This window comes from Pseudochaenichthys georgianus, chromosome 15, assembly GCF_902827115.2.
Source record: "Pseudochaenichthys georgianus chromosome 15, fPseGeo1.2, whole genome shotgun sequence".
In the NCBI taxonomy this organism is placed as follows: domain Eukaryota; kingdom Metazoa; phylum Chordata; class Actinopteri; order Perciformes; family Channichthyidae; genus Pseudochaenichthys; species Pseudochaenichthys georgianus.
In genome coordinates, this window is record NC_047517.1 from 17,009,257 (window position 1) to 17,023,375 (window position 14,119).

The 14,119-nt window shown below is 43.8% G+C and overlaps 1 protein-coding gene across 4 annotated transcripts in view; it reads left to right on the top strand.

Annotated features, from left to right (window-relative positions):
• sipa1l2 (signal induced proliferation associated 1 like 2) overlaps positions 1-14,119 on the top strand; it is an 81,692-nt gene that overhangs the window by 60,452 nt on the left and 7,121 nt on the right. Inside the window, exons 11-18 of one of the 4 annotated variants that reach the window (XM_034100694.1) lie at positions 1,859-2,005; positions 3,361-3,464; positions 3,557-3,645; positions 4,822-5,195; positions 7,360-7,605; positions 8,733-8,786; positions 10,315-10,450; positions 13,607-13,826. In XM_034100694.1, the coding sequence (XP_033956585.1) occupies positions 1,859-2,005; positions 3,361-3,464; positions 3,557-3,645; positions 4,822-5,195; positions 7,360-7,605; positions 8,733-8,786; positions 10,315-10,450; positions 13,607-13,826 (1,370 nt within the window). Of the gene's footprint in view, positions 1-1,858; positions 2,006-3,360; positions 3,465-3,556; positions 3,652-4,821; positions 5,196-7,359; positions 7,606-8,732; positions 8,787-10,314; positions 10,451-13,606; positions 13,827-14,119 lie in introns of all 4 variants that reach the window. The other 3 variants (XM_034100695.1, XM_034100696.1, XM_034100697.1) reach the window with 3 other exon arrangements.

Genomic DNA, 14,119 nt, shown 5'->3' on the forward strand with positions numbered 1-14,119 from the left:
AAGCCCAAGAAAAATAGATCATTGTTTTTTATTTACATATTGAGCAATTTTAAGATGCCAAGCAGAGAAGTCTAGTCTGCTCGCTATCAGTAATTTATCCAATATTTAAATAGTTAGCCATAGGTGTCCATTGGAAACCCAAACATACTGACCTTCATATAGACAATTATCGTAATATTCTGAACATGACGGGTGGTGTCAATAAAAGTGTACTTGATTTAATTTCAAATCAATGTGGTTGGGGAGGTGTTTAACAAAAGATATAAGGAAGCCACTGCTCCATTTAGCTTGGTCCACACCTGGCACTGTATAATATGCAGCCAACTGGGACAGAACATAGCCTTGCATGTTATTGCAGCACAGAGAGAAAATTAAAGTTCAATATTCCCTCATTTAGACCTTTATATTATGTCAAGAGAACAAGAGAAGGAGAACAAAAGCAGCTGTTGCTGTTTCATATTAAATTGCTTGGACTCGGCTGAGACAACCGACACTTCAGCCTTGGAGGAAAAGAGCGGTCCGGCCAAAGCGTTCGATGATGTGTTCCCTGACTGAGCTACTGACAGTTTAGTGAGTTTCCTATGGAGGTCTAGACAAAGGAAACCTGATGACAAATCAGTCAGGGCAATCATTTCACAGCTTCTCAATAGCAATTTGAAATGTGATGTGAATGTGAATTATTAGGTTTAACTGGATTATTTTCATGAAATGTACCTTCATATTTCTGATCTTTGAAGGATCCCTTATACTTATTGAAAATATACACATTTTGGAAGCCTCACTCCGACCCAATCTAAAACTCCTTACATAAACAAATAGATAAAAGAAAGAGTTTACAACCTGACAGGAGACTTAATGTGAAAGCAACCCTGCATATGTTATTGTAGTCTTGTATCTGTCCGGTCGTTTTACCTTCTCTTGTGTGTTGGTTAAAAGGCCTCTAGGCAGCAGACATAACTTGAATCCAGTGTTTATTTAACACTTGAGTCAGCAAACATACGTCTTGTCTCAAGGCATTAAGTCAGTTCCGTGCCTACTGCAAGACACTTTCGATAAGTTGAGCTGAGATCATGCTCAAAGTCCAAGTAAGTAAATGACGTAACGTCTTTAAGAGGTTTTGTAAAAAGCAGTTTAAGAGCAGATTGTTTCTTAAAGCTCAGGAATTTAACACGTCCTCTTACGTGCACAAGCCACTTGTGTCTTTTACTCTACATACACACAGGGCTGCACCATCTGGATTACCCACTGCAGCGTATTACCATAACTAATGTTCTGTTTGTCTTTGGAGAACAAGACACCTTCTTCCTCACCGGCAGCTCTCACATTTTCTTAGAGATTATCCACAGTGCTCACACGCAAAGGACTATTTGCTGGAGTGACAGCCAATAATAAAGTCATTATATCTGCACAGTGAGGGATAGGACGCTTTTACAGTTGTGAACTGTCGGTTGCTAGAGAGTCTACTTTAGTTATTGAGTATACAATTGTTTCAAATAATAATATGTACAGACCGAGCAGCTCTAAGATGATTGGGATAGCAATTACTTACAAATAATTGTTTTTTAATTTGCAGATGTCATCATCTCAAAACAATTCACTGCTTTTCTTTGTTTTGTGTCATTTTAAATTGAATATCCAATCGTTTTGGTTTAACAAAAAAAGCAGTTTGAAGATTTCACTCACTATGATGAGTTTCATGTTTATATTTTGTCCCTCTACTGTGACATCCATATTTCAGCCTTTGCAGACCGTTTGCATGCACAACCTGTCTAACACACTGCAGAAAGAAAACAACCCAAACCAGCTTTAAAGGGCCCCTTTAATCTATGACGGTGTTTCTTTGCCACTGTTTCTGCAGGACGATGCAGGACATGGAGAACCCCCAGGTCACGTCATGTAACAAGGGAGACCAGCACTACCGCAGCTCCCCCAGTAACCAGTCCTCCTCCAGTGACCCTGGACCCTGTGGCAGCGGCACCTGGTCCCAGCAGCCCGGATACGATGGGTACGGGACCACATCAGTCTTTTGAAACAGCCTTGTAAAAAGTCACTCCAGGAATATGCGGCTCTGCAGTAATGAATGCAGCGACAATCAGTCCCAGCACTATTACCGAGATTTTGCAATTTTGAAAAATGACAGCAATTTTTTCCACATGAAATTATCAAATCATCAGTGCGTTTTTGGCAATTTGTCACTCTGTTTTTTGTTACAGGAAGAGTTCCAACAAAATGATGCCTCACAGGGTCTAATACCACATCCAGAGTTTAAAATTAGGGCAGATGATAGGGGATGACTTTTATGTATGAGTTTCTTTTCATTTAACATGCATTCTGATCATTTCCATTTGAACTGAAAGCCTTACTTTCATGGCTACATTCAGAAGAACACAAAGGCTAGCTCAAACACAAATGGCCACTTTGAAAATCAAGCCACTCCGTTTTATTCACATAAAAGAAATCCAAGCCCAGTACAGTATTTCTGGTGGGAACTTCACATCCTTCTGTTCTGAATATTCAGTAAGGAATAGCACTTACATATGATGGGAAGTGCTTATAAAGAATTCTTTGTTGTTCTTACCTACTGCAAGTAAAGTGCCACTTTAGCAAACTACAATGTAATTTTGGAGAAAGACAGCTTTTGATGAAGAAAAATAAATCCTAAAAGAGAAGGATCTTAGCTGGTGTCAAAATGAAAGTATCCAGGAAGATGTTTTTTCTGTCAATGTTTTTCAGTTTGAGTTTTATCTCCTCAACAGCACATATACATCGCTTTTATTCCTGCTTTCAATCATATAATGGTATGCAGGGCTTCAGACTGCACAAGCGTAACATGTGTCAAACTGAGTAGAATCCTTCGGAGACCGCTGTCTGTCTGTAAGTGGTTACAGACCATGACAAGAGGCTTAGCTTCACACTGCTGCCTTTCTGTCAGAGGCCTCAAAAGTGCACTGAACTCTCAGTGATCACTGCGGCCTGTCAGAGCCGAGGCAGACTCACAGACAAGCTGATTGATCTCCGGTTAGAGCTAAAGGTCAGCAGACACTGCGACCTCTGTTCATCCGTCTTAACCTTTATTACATGTAGCTCTTTAGGATTGAATTAAGACCCGCATTGAAAACATTTGCTGCTCTTTTCCCTTTGTCAGGAGCAAAATAGCGCCTGGCTTGGAAAATCGAATGAAAGGAGGTCTTCTGTCAGCGTGGTCTGGCAGCTTCTTTATTCTATTATAAGCTCAAGTGATTTGACCTTGAATGATCTTCAGCTAATTGCTGTACATACAGCAGTAAATGCATTGAAACCTTTCTCTGACTAGAATACAAGGTTCACTCACAATGTGTCCAATCCACTTTCTGCCTTCAGGTGTCCCTCCCCAATCCTCCATGAGCAGGCAGGTGACCTCCAGGGGGGAGACGGAGAGATCCACAGGGAGCGGGAGCCCACGCTGGAGAGGACCAGATCTGCAGGTGAGTCCTATGTTCTTATAAAGTTTATTTTTTGCTGCATATTCACACTTTTGCACTTCTACATGCTTAGCTTTTTTATTTTCTGTCCACAGAGGCCAAATGGCACATCCCCTCCACCAAGGTCCTGAACCCTCTGAAGCAGAGAGAAGGCAGCAAAGACTCTCCCAACAAGCTTTCCAGGGTACAGGTCTGACCTACTTTGTCTGTGACATTTAATGCAAGTGTTTGGAAATTTGTTGTCAACTTGCTGTGAAAGGGCACACCATTTAAAAGCTTTTAAAGCAGCCTCTACAGTACCTGTGCTGCAGTAAATGCCCAACTCTACTCTCCCCACATTAGTGTTTGAGCCAGGGTGAGGTCAAATTGCCCTTTGTTGTGCTTTGCAGCAACCAGGAGCTCAGTTGGGATATTCAACCTCATGTCGTCCCCTCGAGTCGCTCTTTGCACTTATCACTTTCTCTTCATCAGCATGCTAACGGAGGTCTCAGCTCATCATCGTTTGGGGTTGTCTCACTTTTCTAGGACACATTTTCCTCGAAGGTTGAATATATTAAGTGCGTGTGCCTCTCATTTTCTCCTTTCTCTATATTCCCCTCTCATTTATCTCTTTGTTTGGCCCATTCACCATCTCTCCTTCCGTCTTTCCTTTCTCCTTCTGATGCCAGAGGCTGCTGGATTCAGCTAACAGCATCTTTTAGTGCTTTCAGTGCCATTCCCAGTGCCATAATGCTCACAGCCTTTCCCCCCTTTTTTCATGTAAGAGTAGCTGTTTTTGATGTGATGCAATTTAATATGCTTTCATGATTTAGCAGTGTTTAGCATAGCATGATGAAGCACACATGACGGGTCATTATCATGAAGTCTTAGTTCATATTCTTCAATCAGACATATCTGTTAACCCCATTTCACTAGAGGTTGGATTTTGAGTAAATACATTAACATGTTGTGGTTGTTGTTCTACAATTTAGATGCCTCAAACTAAATTAGACATGGCCTTGCATATTTTACATCAATTTATTTATCCTAATCATGAACAGCGACAGCTTTCTGATCAAAACCTAATAAGATATAATACATTCCTTTTATAAACTAATTTAGGAGCTTGATCATGTGTATTTCTCTCAGGTTAAGTCAAAAACATAATATGTACATTAAGCATATCCTCTTTTTATATTCCTTTTTACTAGCCATGGGCTTGAGGAAGCCTCAGTCAGAGACACATGAACACGTGATGTAGCCTGATGGGTTAACCCATCCCCCCGTTTTGCACCAATCATGTTAAAGCAACCGTAAGAATGATTTGACCTCCTCTGATTTACTGTATTTTTAACCCTCCTGCTCTGTCTTTTTCTTCCAGACTGGCGATAAAAACTCAAGCCACTCAAGTAGCAACACCCTCTCGAGCAACGCCTCAAGCAACAGCGACGATAAGCACTTTGGCTCCGGAGACTTGATGGACCCGGAGATGCTGGGCCTCACTTACATCAAAGGGGCGTCCACGGACAGCGGCATCGACACGAATCCATGCGTCGCCCCCGGGGCCCGGGTGCTGCTGCAGGGCAGGGTGGGGGAGCAGGGACACCCCTGGGCGTCGGAGCACCATGAGGACGGGGCGTCAGAAGAGGATCATGGGAAACTGTACATGCCGCACGGCTACGCGTCGGCCATTATGTCTAGTCATGTGACAGAAGGAAGCATCGGAGACCTAAGCGAGATCTCATCCCATTCAAGGTAAAGTGAAGAGACGGGAAGTGTGTTTTATTTTTATTTTTTCCCCTAAAAGATTTTAAATTTGCAGTTTTTATTTGTTTTAGGTATCTACTGTTTTGCTGCTGGAAAAAGTGTTTGTGGTCAGTCAAGAATGAGATGGGCGACCTATTGAACCTAAACTGCTCTGAATGTCTATGCTAAGACATTTGAATGTTATGTTTTCCTTTTATTTGTCACCACACTGTATACTCGTACACTCGCCAATTTTGATTGTGACGTTCTACCTTCAATTGACAATTACTTGAATCTGTTGTGGCTTATTGATTTGTCCACCGATACAAATCACTGCCTTTGCATGGTATGAATCTCGGAGCAATATCCGCTGTGTCCAAACACGTGGTTACAGTCTCACACACACACACACACACACACACACACACACACACACACCACCGCCAGCAATTTCTTCAGCCACATTATCTGTTCTTTTAAACACACACACAGAAGCAAACACATGCACAAAAGGCTGGTTGCTGGCTGTTAACTGACCTTTTCACCCATCCGTGCTCCGCACTCCTGACCCGCTGCCTGACTCATCCAGCTGTGCTGAAGCCAGTGAGGGGGGGGGTTTCATCACACAGTAATCCAAGTCCTTGTCACCAGACTGGGACCCATCTGGGAAAGAGGAGGGTGTGAGAGAGGGTTGGCCCTGCAGCCATTCGCACTCTGTCTCTATGAAATGGAATGGGTATCTATATGTTTATGGCGTACAGGATTATGTTAGCACAATCTGTTGAGATCAGTAACCTGTCAGAGCTGTCCACTCCAGGACATCATTCAGAAATGAGTTAAGATCCCCTGCCATCACCTTGACTACTCCGATGCTTCCCACCTTTTACGTAATGGGCTTTGACATGTCATCTGAACAAACAGTGAAGCAGCAGGAGCACATTTCGCAGGGTGTGGCCCAGATGGTTATGAATATGGAAACGGAGTGTGTAGTGCCCACAGCTTAAGCCAACTCCAATGTCTCTGAGGTATTTTAGAAGAATGTTGCTGAAAGTTTTCCAATAGACAACAAGACCTTAGGACTAAAACCTGGCATCTATATGTTACAGTTTGGCAGCTAACCAGGCATGTAATATGGAACAAACACCGTCTTCCCTAGATGTTATAAAAGGTATGAATAGGAAACCATAGTATATGTCTCATTCTGGGGGATTACCTTTACATTGCAAAGGATGCACTGTGAACCATTTTAAGAGGAGCAAAGACAGGCAGAGCGCTCTTTGTCTGATGCATGGCTCATTTTCTCATCGCTGTCAAATACAATGCATTCATTCTGCATGAATGCCTTAATGCCCTACGTAAGGATACAGAGTTATTCTAGGCATTTTCACCAAGTTGAAACACTAGTGAAGAAAAGGCTCGAAGCTTAAAAAGAAAGGATTATGTGATGTGCTGTGAATGTAAAAAATAATGAGAGAATGATTTGGTGAGAATAGGAGGGAAATTGTAAAGTGTTTTGTCCATTAAGAAAGAAAGGCACATGCAATCCATATACTACCCATTTACCATGAAACAAACTCTGCTTTAGTAGGGTTAGGCCTACATACGGGTTAATGTAGGGGAATATCACTACAATACTAACCATTTTAGTGAAAAACATATATATATCTTTCTCTATACATCATTACTTAGACTATTTGATCATAGGTGCAAGAGTATGTTCCTCCAAATTATTTTTTTTCCCACTTTTACCTTGTGATATCTAGCCATGCATTTAGCATGTGTTCATGCCAAGTCTAGTCAGAGTAACAGGGGGAAATACCCTTCTGTCTAAATCAAATGAACTGACCCTTTAATACGGTTTGTCAGTTGATATTTGACTAAATGTTTAAAGGACAAAGTTCAGCAGTAATATGTACGTGCTGGACTGGTTTTGAGTCATCTTCCAATGTAGGTCAGAGGTGAATTAGCTTGACTCTGTGGAGGAGATGATGTCATCATGTCCATGCCAACAGCGGAGCTTTCAACAATCACTTTAAGTTGAAAATCATTAGAGCGAGTTGACTAATAGCACATTTTGTCATTGTTGATGTTTGTTTATGCTTTCATGTCTTTTCATTCATTTTGATCACTTATGAGTTACATTATCCCTTTTCTTTTGTTGCTGTTTGGTCAGTGGCTCTCACCACTCTGGCAGTCCATTGGCCCGCGGTGCCAGATACTGTATGTCAGCTGACTCCTCCAAGGTGTACACCATCCCCCAGAGCAGCAGCACAGGGCCAGAGCTGGGGCCGGGACCCAGCTCAGAGGCCTGTGGACAGACACGCCCACTGTCCGGTTGCACACTCCCAGTGGGCATGAAGACGAATGAGGATGAAGATGCCCACTGCACTGAGGGACCTCCCAACATTTCAGAGTGTGGGTGAGTGTGTGTGAGAGACAAAGCCAGAGAGATCATGTATGAGATCATCACCAAATGCGCTCCGAAACCACTAACAGAAATGTTTTCCTCGTTCACATCAAGTTCAGTAGCCATCATGCAAAGCTAGATGACACTCTTTTTAATCACGATAGGTGCTGCTTCTCTTGCTGTAGAGGCTTCTCCAAGAGTTTCTGTTGCACTAGAGTCAGACCAATTCCAATACAAGTGCCCAACCCTCTCCACCAGCTCACCCAGTGTGCATAAACTGGCCTTGATTGAAGCAGACAGTCACAAAATAAATAAGCTCAATGAAGCCGCGGACATAATACACTTGGCACATGTCACTTGCTGTTATTGATTGTTCCCGTGAAGCCGCGTCCCCGTGGACTGCCGGGCTGAGCCTCTACCAGATCAGCATCTCTGCTGGGAGCCAAGCAACAATCCGCACACAAAAACACACGGCTGTCACAGCCCAAGGACACACCCCGCCACACAATAGCCTAATAGAAATACCGCAGAGGAATGCATGCGGACGCTCAGCCAGGTTGAGATTGTTTACTCCCCTCAGTCTTTATATAAGCAGTGACGACTGACTGTATCTGTCTGATGATGAAATAGTTTTCTGTAGAGAACAGAGAGCCATTGACGGTGAAATTGAAACACAGCTTTGATGGTGTGTGTATGTGTGTGTGTGTGCGCTTTCCAAGGTGTTTATGTCCGGGCTGCTGTGGGCATATTTTAAAAGGGGTTAAATGTGAGAGTTGCCCTGGAAGACACCCCCTGCGTTAGCTCCCAAGTAATTTCATTAAGCCTGTGAAATTTGCCACTTAAGGACTATGTGATTGATCACATGCAGTGAAGTCATCTCCTGCCGACTTATGAAAAAGCTCCATAATTCAGTTACCCTCCCCATTGTTTGTTTTTATATTCCCACAGTTGTATTTCATCTTACATAAGCGCCTCATGATGAATGGCATCATATTACTCACAGATATTGTAACATAATGAAGTTTCTCTTCCCCCTTTCTAAAAATGTTTTTCTCATTTGCTCTAACACTGTATGTAACGCAGGCTGTGTGCCTCCTAACCCTCGGCTGTTTCTCTCTTGCTTCTGCTTCTCGTTCCAGAGGAGCGGAGAGCTTGTTAGCCTTCCTCCTCAAAATGCTGTCTGATCGTTCAAGGTACTCAGTTAGTCAAAGTCAACCCCCCATGGCCCAGTCTGCTCCCCCCACACACACCTCCCCAGCCCCCACCCTTTGTCCCAGAATCACCTCCCCAGCCCCCACCCTTTGTCCCAGAATCACCTCCCCACTCGTGGCACACGCTGAGAGTGGAGGACAACCAGCTGTGCGTCAGTGGCTGTGACATTTCTGCTGTATCTCCTCCCAAATCCTGCTGTGTACTGTCCACAATACTTACTCCTTATCAGCCGCCATGGTGATAGAGAGGAGGCGACATGCAGCAAGCTGTCTACACCCAAAACAGGCATGTTGTGGTTAAGTGCGCCCCAACACCCCCGCTCTTTTTGTGCTCTATGTTCTAGCCTTTGTGGTCCAGGTAGTGTCCAACAGTGATTGGCAGCAAGACACTCCACAACGGACAGGCTGGTTTGAAAGGAGTGTTTTGTTTTAAAAACAAAATACATGTTTTAGTTATTTAATCTTCTCGTCATGAGTAAGCCGTTTCCTCGGATTCAAGTTTCTTACTTGTTTAAAGTAGAAGGGACAGAGGAAGGTAACATCAACATGCAATCAAAAATCTTTTTCTATCATAATTTATTTAATTTTTCCATTATCTTCGCTAGTATACCAAGCTTAATTCATTTTTTCCCTGGATGCAGCCTTCAGAATACATCACTTTTATTTTAACCAGGCATCTCATGGATCAGTCAGAATGCTTTCGGCAATCACACATTTTCTATACCGTCTATTAGGGCTTGGTTGCCATGGTGCCAAAAGCTTAAAACAGGGCAACTCTCAGCACCAGTGTCTCTAGGTAACCGTCAGCCAGGCTGCCCATCGTCTCACCGTGCTGCAGATCCCCCGCGGCCATCTAGCGCCCTGCCAACAGCACTCAGTGTGTCATGCTCACAGGCTGCTCACTTAAAGCAGAGGTCTCACAGCCACACCACTTCACCAGGCAGGTCAGTCACATCCTCCCTTCCCAGTAAAACTCCTCCACACTCAGCACCCTGAAAATCATGACAGACAGAAACACTGCAGAAACAAAACATGTCACCTCTTGTTGATCCTTTGCCAATCCTGTCTAGCAGCTCTTGTGTTCTCTGTCGTTGTCTGAAATCTCCTCCACAGTGTGTGGTTTGCACTTGTCTCTGAATGTAATTTCAGTCCCTTCTTTCCTCCTTCCTTTCTCCCTCTCACAGCCTGGCTGCATTCCTCACAGTGTCTTTAACCATCGGTTTGGCAGAGTGAGATGGGACAGGGTGGGATTGAAAATCAATTCCCTCCCTGCTCCCTCCCGGTTACCCCCAAGTTCACCTGACTAGCATGGAGGCACCTGATGTTGGCATGCTAAGACTGATCCACCCTGAACCCTTTTGTGTGATACTGACGTTATTTTCTAAATAGCTGGGGCAAGCAGTGAAGGCCCGAGGCCTCCAATGCAGGATGTGGCTCATTATGACCTTTCTGATGAGCTCTGTTCTTCTGTGCCCCCCCCCCCCCCCCCCCTCATCGGTATGGTTTACAGGCAGATGTACGCAGAGGAGGCCTGCAGGCTCCAGGCTGCCGAGCAGGATGGGAAATCCCTGCAGAGACTTTCGAAGGAAGAATATCTTAAAATGATGCTCCTGGACAGCCCTCCGGGAGAAGACAGAAGTCGGAAGGTAAGGTCATCGTAGCTGATTGACTAACTAACCTATTAATGGCACAGTCATTTTGAGGTTGACCAATAAAACCTGTTGAAACTGTGAAATAATGATTGATAGCGTGATGACATGACATTGTTAGGATCGACCACAAACCCCTCAGGCTATTGTATCATGCTGACTTAACAGGCGTACTACCAACAAGGCCAGAACCAGATTAGATAGCCTCTTGCTGGGAACCAACTAAAAGCCGGACAAACATCTGCTCCCGATCAGCCACTCCTGCTGCTGAGCTCACAGCTGATCCAACTCGTCTCTTCCGACACGAGACACTTTCAGTCCCCAATTGACTGGCACGGAGTGTTTGGATAATTTCATTTATAATGGGGCCTGGGTTTGCTCAGTCGGGATGTCATGGATTAAAGGCAGGGAGTTGCACAGAGTGCAGTGTTTGATGTTCCTGCAGACTCTATTAATTGCATCTTCCATTTGCCCAACCCCCCATCCATTATCTACCCGGAAGGGACCCTGGAGACATACAAATGGGTTATTTTTGGATGCTGCTCGATCCTAATATAAATGCACTTCATTCTTACAGAAGATAGAAGGCATGCCCTCTTGCACAAGCAGGCCATGTGCCTCACACGAAGCAGCTGCGTGCTCTGATCGGTTTGCCTTGTTGTTAACTGACTGGGCTTCCAGTACATAACATGTGATGCTGACAAGAGAACCATGAAAGCAGGTGTGTCAGGCCGTTGCTGTGATTTCCTTCTAGTTTCCACAAAGAATGAAAACAACTGGCGCACAGTACTGTATGTTGGATCCAAAGAGCGGTATATTCTTTGTTGTAACCTCAATCTCCAGTCTGATTCAGTATGATCATACAATGTGTGGGAAAGAGATGCATGCAGGAGGGCACAGAGCCAGAAACTCCAACCATATGAACATCTGATCCCTATAAACACATACTGTTCTCTCTCCGGGAGCAGCTTCTCCGGGACTGCATGTTTTCAATCATCAGCTGGCACGTAAAGGATTATAAATACAGTAATGACAATGTGGGAAACATTGTTGATTTATGACACATTTAATAAATGTGTTTGATCGTTAAAAGGTTAATTCGTGTGTCACTTCCGGTAGTCACCCGATGCCAGTCTTTGTGTTAGTGAGCAGGTGCGGAGAGATTTCCCTCGCCGGCCACGGTGTCCGCTGAGACGCTGTGCCACAGACAGGCAGACTATTGTGTAGCTGACGTAAAGGAAAGGCCGCTCACAGCTCATTCTCCCACAGCGTTCCTCTTTTGGACCTCCTGTGGGAAAGAAAAAAAGCATCTGAATAGGTGGTTGTCCGACACATCCTCCCAAGTGGCACGTCAAAGGGTTTCTTATGCTGGTTGTTGTCTTTGTTCAGAGCGAGCACCGAGGGAAAGAAAGTCAGGAAGAATCTCGGTAGATGTGTCACCGCTGCCTCGCCTGATAAGAGCGTTGCATTTGTGCAAAGGAATTCAAACAGCCCAAACCAGGGAGAGGACCGTTGCCAGCTGAGGTGGATTTAGACACACTGAAATAGTTGATGATCTTTCAGGTTTGATTAAAGCAATATTTTCCGCATTATGTGCAGTTAACCGACGCCAAGATGTGTTCGGATGTGTTGCTGTAGATAAATAAATAATAAAATAGATAAAAGAATAAATAAAAGGCTTCTGAAAAAACATTAAGCCCTTTTTGCAAATGGTTTCATTTGGACCGACTCCATGTATTAGATCTTTAAATCTGTGCTATTTTTGTTTTATATGAGAGCGCAGCAAATCCTGTTCAAAGTTGTTTTGATGAGCGAGGAGCGTTATGGGGTCTAATCTTGTAAAGTTGGGTGGGAAAACTTGCAGTTAGACAACCTTGTTGAGTTAAAGCCCCTGAAGTGTTCTTTAGAGGCAGGGTGTATGTATGCTGCTTTGAGTTCTAATGCACATCGCCGCTTTAAACACGTACTAGATGTTTGTTAAATTGTCACGGTGGGATTTGTGGGGGATCAGTCTTTTGAAATGGAGATGGCTGGGTGTTGGCCTGCGGGAATGCTTGTCTAGTGTTGGTTACAGCTGGGAAGCCAAAGGCAGATATTTACCCATCTGGCGAAATGTCCCACATATCATTTGTGGCTACTTTTGATGTCACTTCTGTAATATTTATGTAAGCTAAAAGGGACAATGATGGATTCGATTGGCTTTAGTGGTTTTGTGTGTTAAAACAGGAGATCTTCTGTAAAAATTCTGGCCTCAGTCATGGAACTCGATTATCCCTGCAATGATGGGCTGTGTAATTCTTCTCTTTGCACAGACGACTGCACATCAGGACGATGCTGCTTTTCAAACCACAGATATTCTAACAGCTTTTATTGGCTTTTATAAGTCCCACAAAGCAGCAAACACACCTTAGTTTGACTTTATTGCTTTACTGGACTGTGTTTATTTGTTTTTGTCTGACTTGTAAACAAGCATACAAAAGAAAATGTGAACATAATTCATTCACAAATGAGTGACTTTTCATTAAATTGACTTCTACACTAGTTAAATGACGTTGTATTGATCTGAATCAATAATCCCGGGGTAATAACACATGCTGGACTTTAGTTTAAGGAAAACTATAGTATTTTTCATCTTGGCTTATTTCCTATAAATGAGGCCATTTTGACTCAATTAGTCATGCTCGCTGCACTGAAAAGATTAGGATTGACATGGGAAATAATACTCCCATTTACAATACAATACTCTGTTCTGGTACACTTATTGCTGTGTGACTTTATTCTATCAAATACATCTCTGGCTTGCATATCAGCTTATATTTTTCTTCTCCATCCCGATTAGGCACTTTCTGCAGTTTCAGAATGTTAATTCTCACATTAAGCTCAGTGACTACACAGTAACCTCCGTCACCACCTCCATGAGGCCTGTGGCCTGTTTCCGCCCACTCTGCCAGACCCCATCCAGCTGTGCTCAATCCATCTGCATTTTCCAGAGAGCAAAGGCTGTAATTGATTCCTGACACTGCTCCCTCATGTTTCCTCCTTCCCCGCCCAGCTGCCCGCTCATGTAAACCTGCTGTGCCGAGGAAATGTCATTCAGCTCCATCATTTGCATGATTGTGCCTCTCTGTTGACAAATGGTTCTCCTTCTCTCAGGTGTCAGCGGTGGGCAGTCTGTCACCGAGACGTTCCCTATACCGGACGCTGTCAGACGAGAGTGTGTGCAGTAACCGTAAGGGTTCGTCCTACACCAGCTCGCACAGCTCCATGCTGGACCAAGCCATGCCCAACGACATCCTCTTCAGCACCACGCCACCTTACCACAGCACGCTGCCCCCCCGCATTGTCCACAACCAGGGAGCCTCCAACCTGAGGAGTGAGTACAGATGAACTTTCATTTCTCATTTTACCAGTCAAACTGCACATTTTCTAGATACATTTTTCAGATGTTGTTCGTTTTTCAAGGATATACTATACTATAGCACGCAGTTCCTCCATGCTATTCCACAGGAAAAACACAGATGTTTAATGTGTACTGTTTAGACAGTGTTTTACCTATTTCATCCATGAGGTCTGTTTGTTAGGAGACACTGAAGATAATTCAGATTTGATTGAGAGCATCCTAGTGGTTGAAATGACATACTGTGCCCTTTAAAGAAAACAAAACAG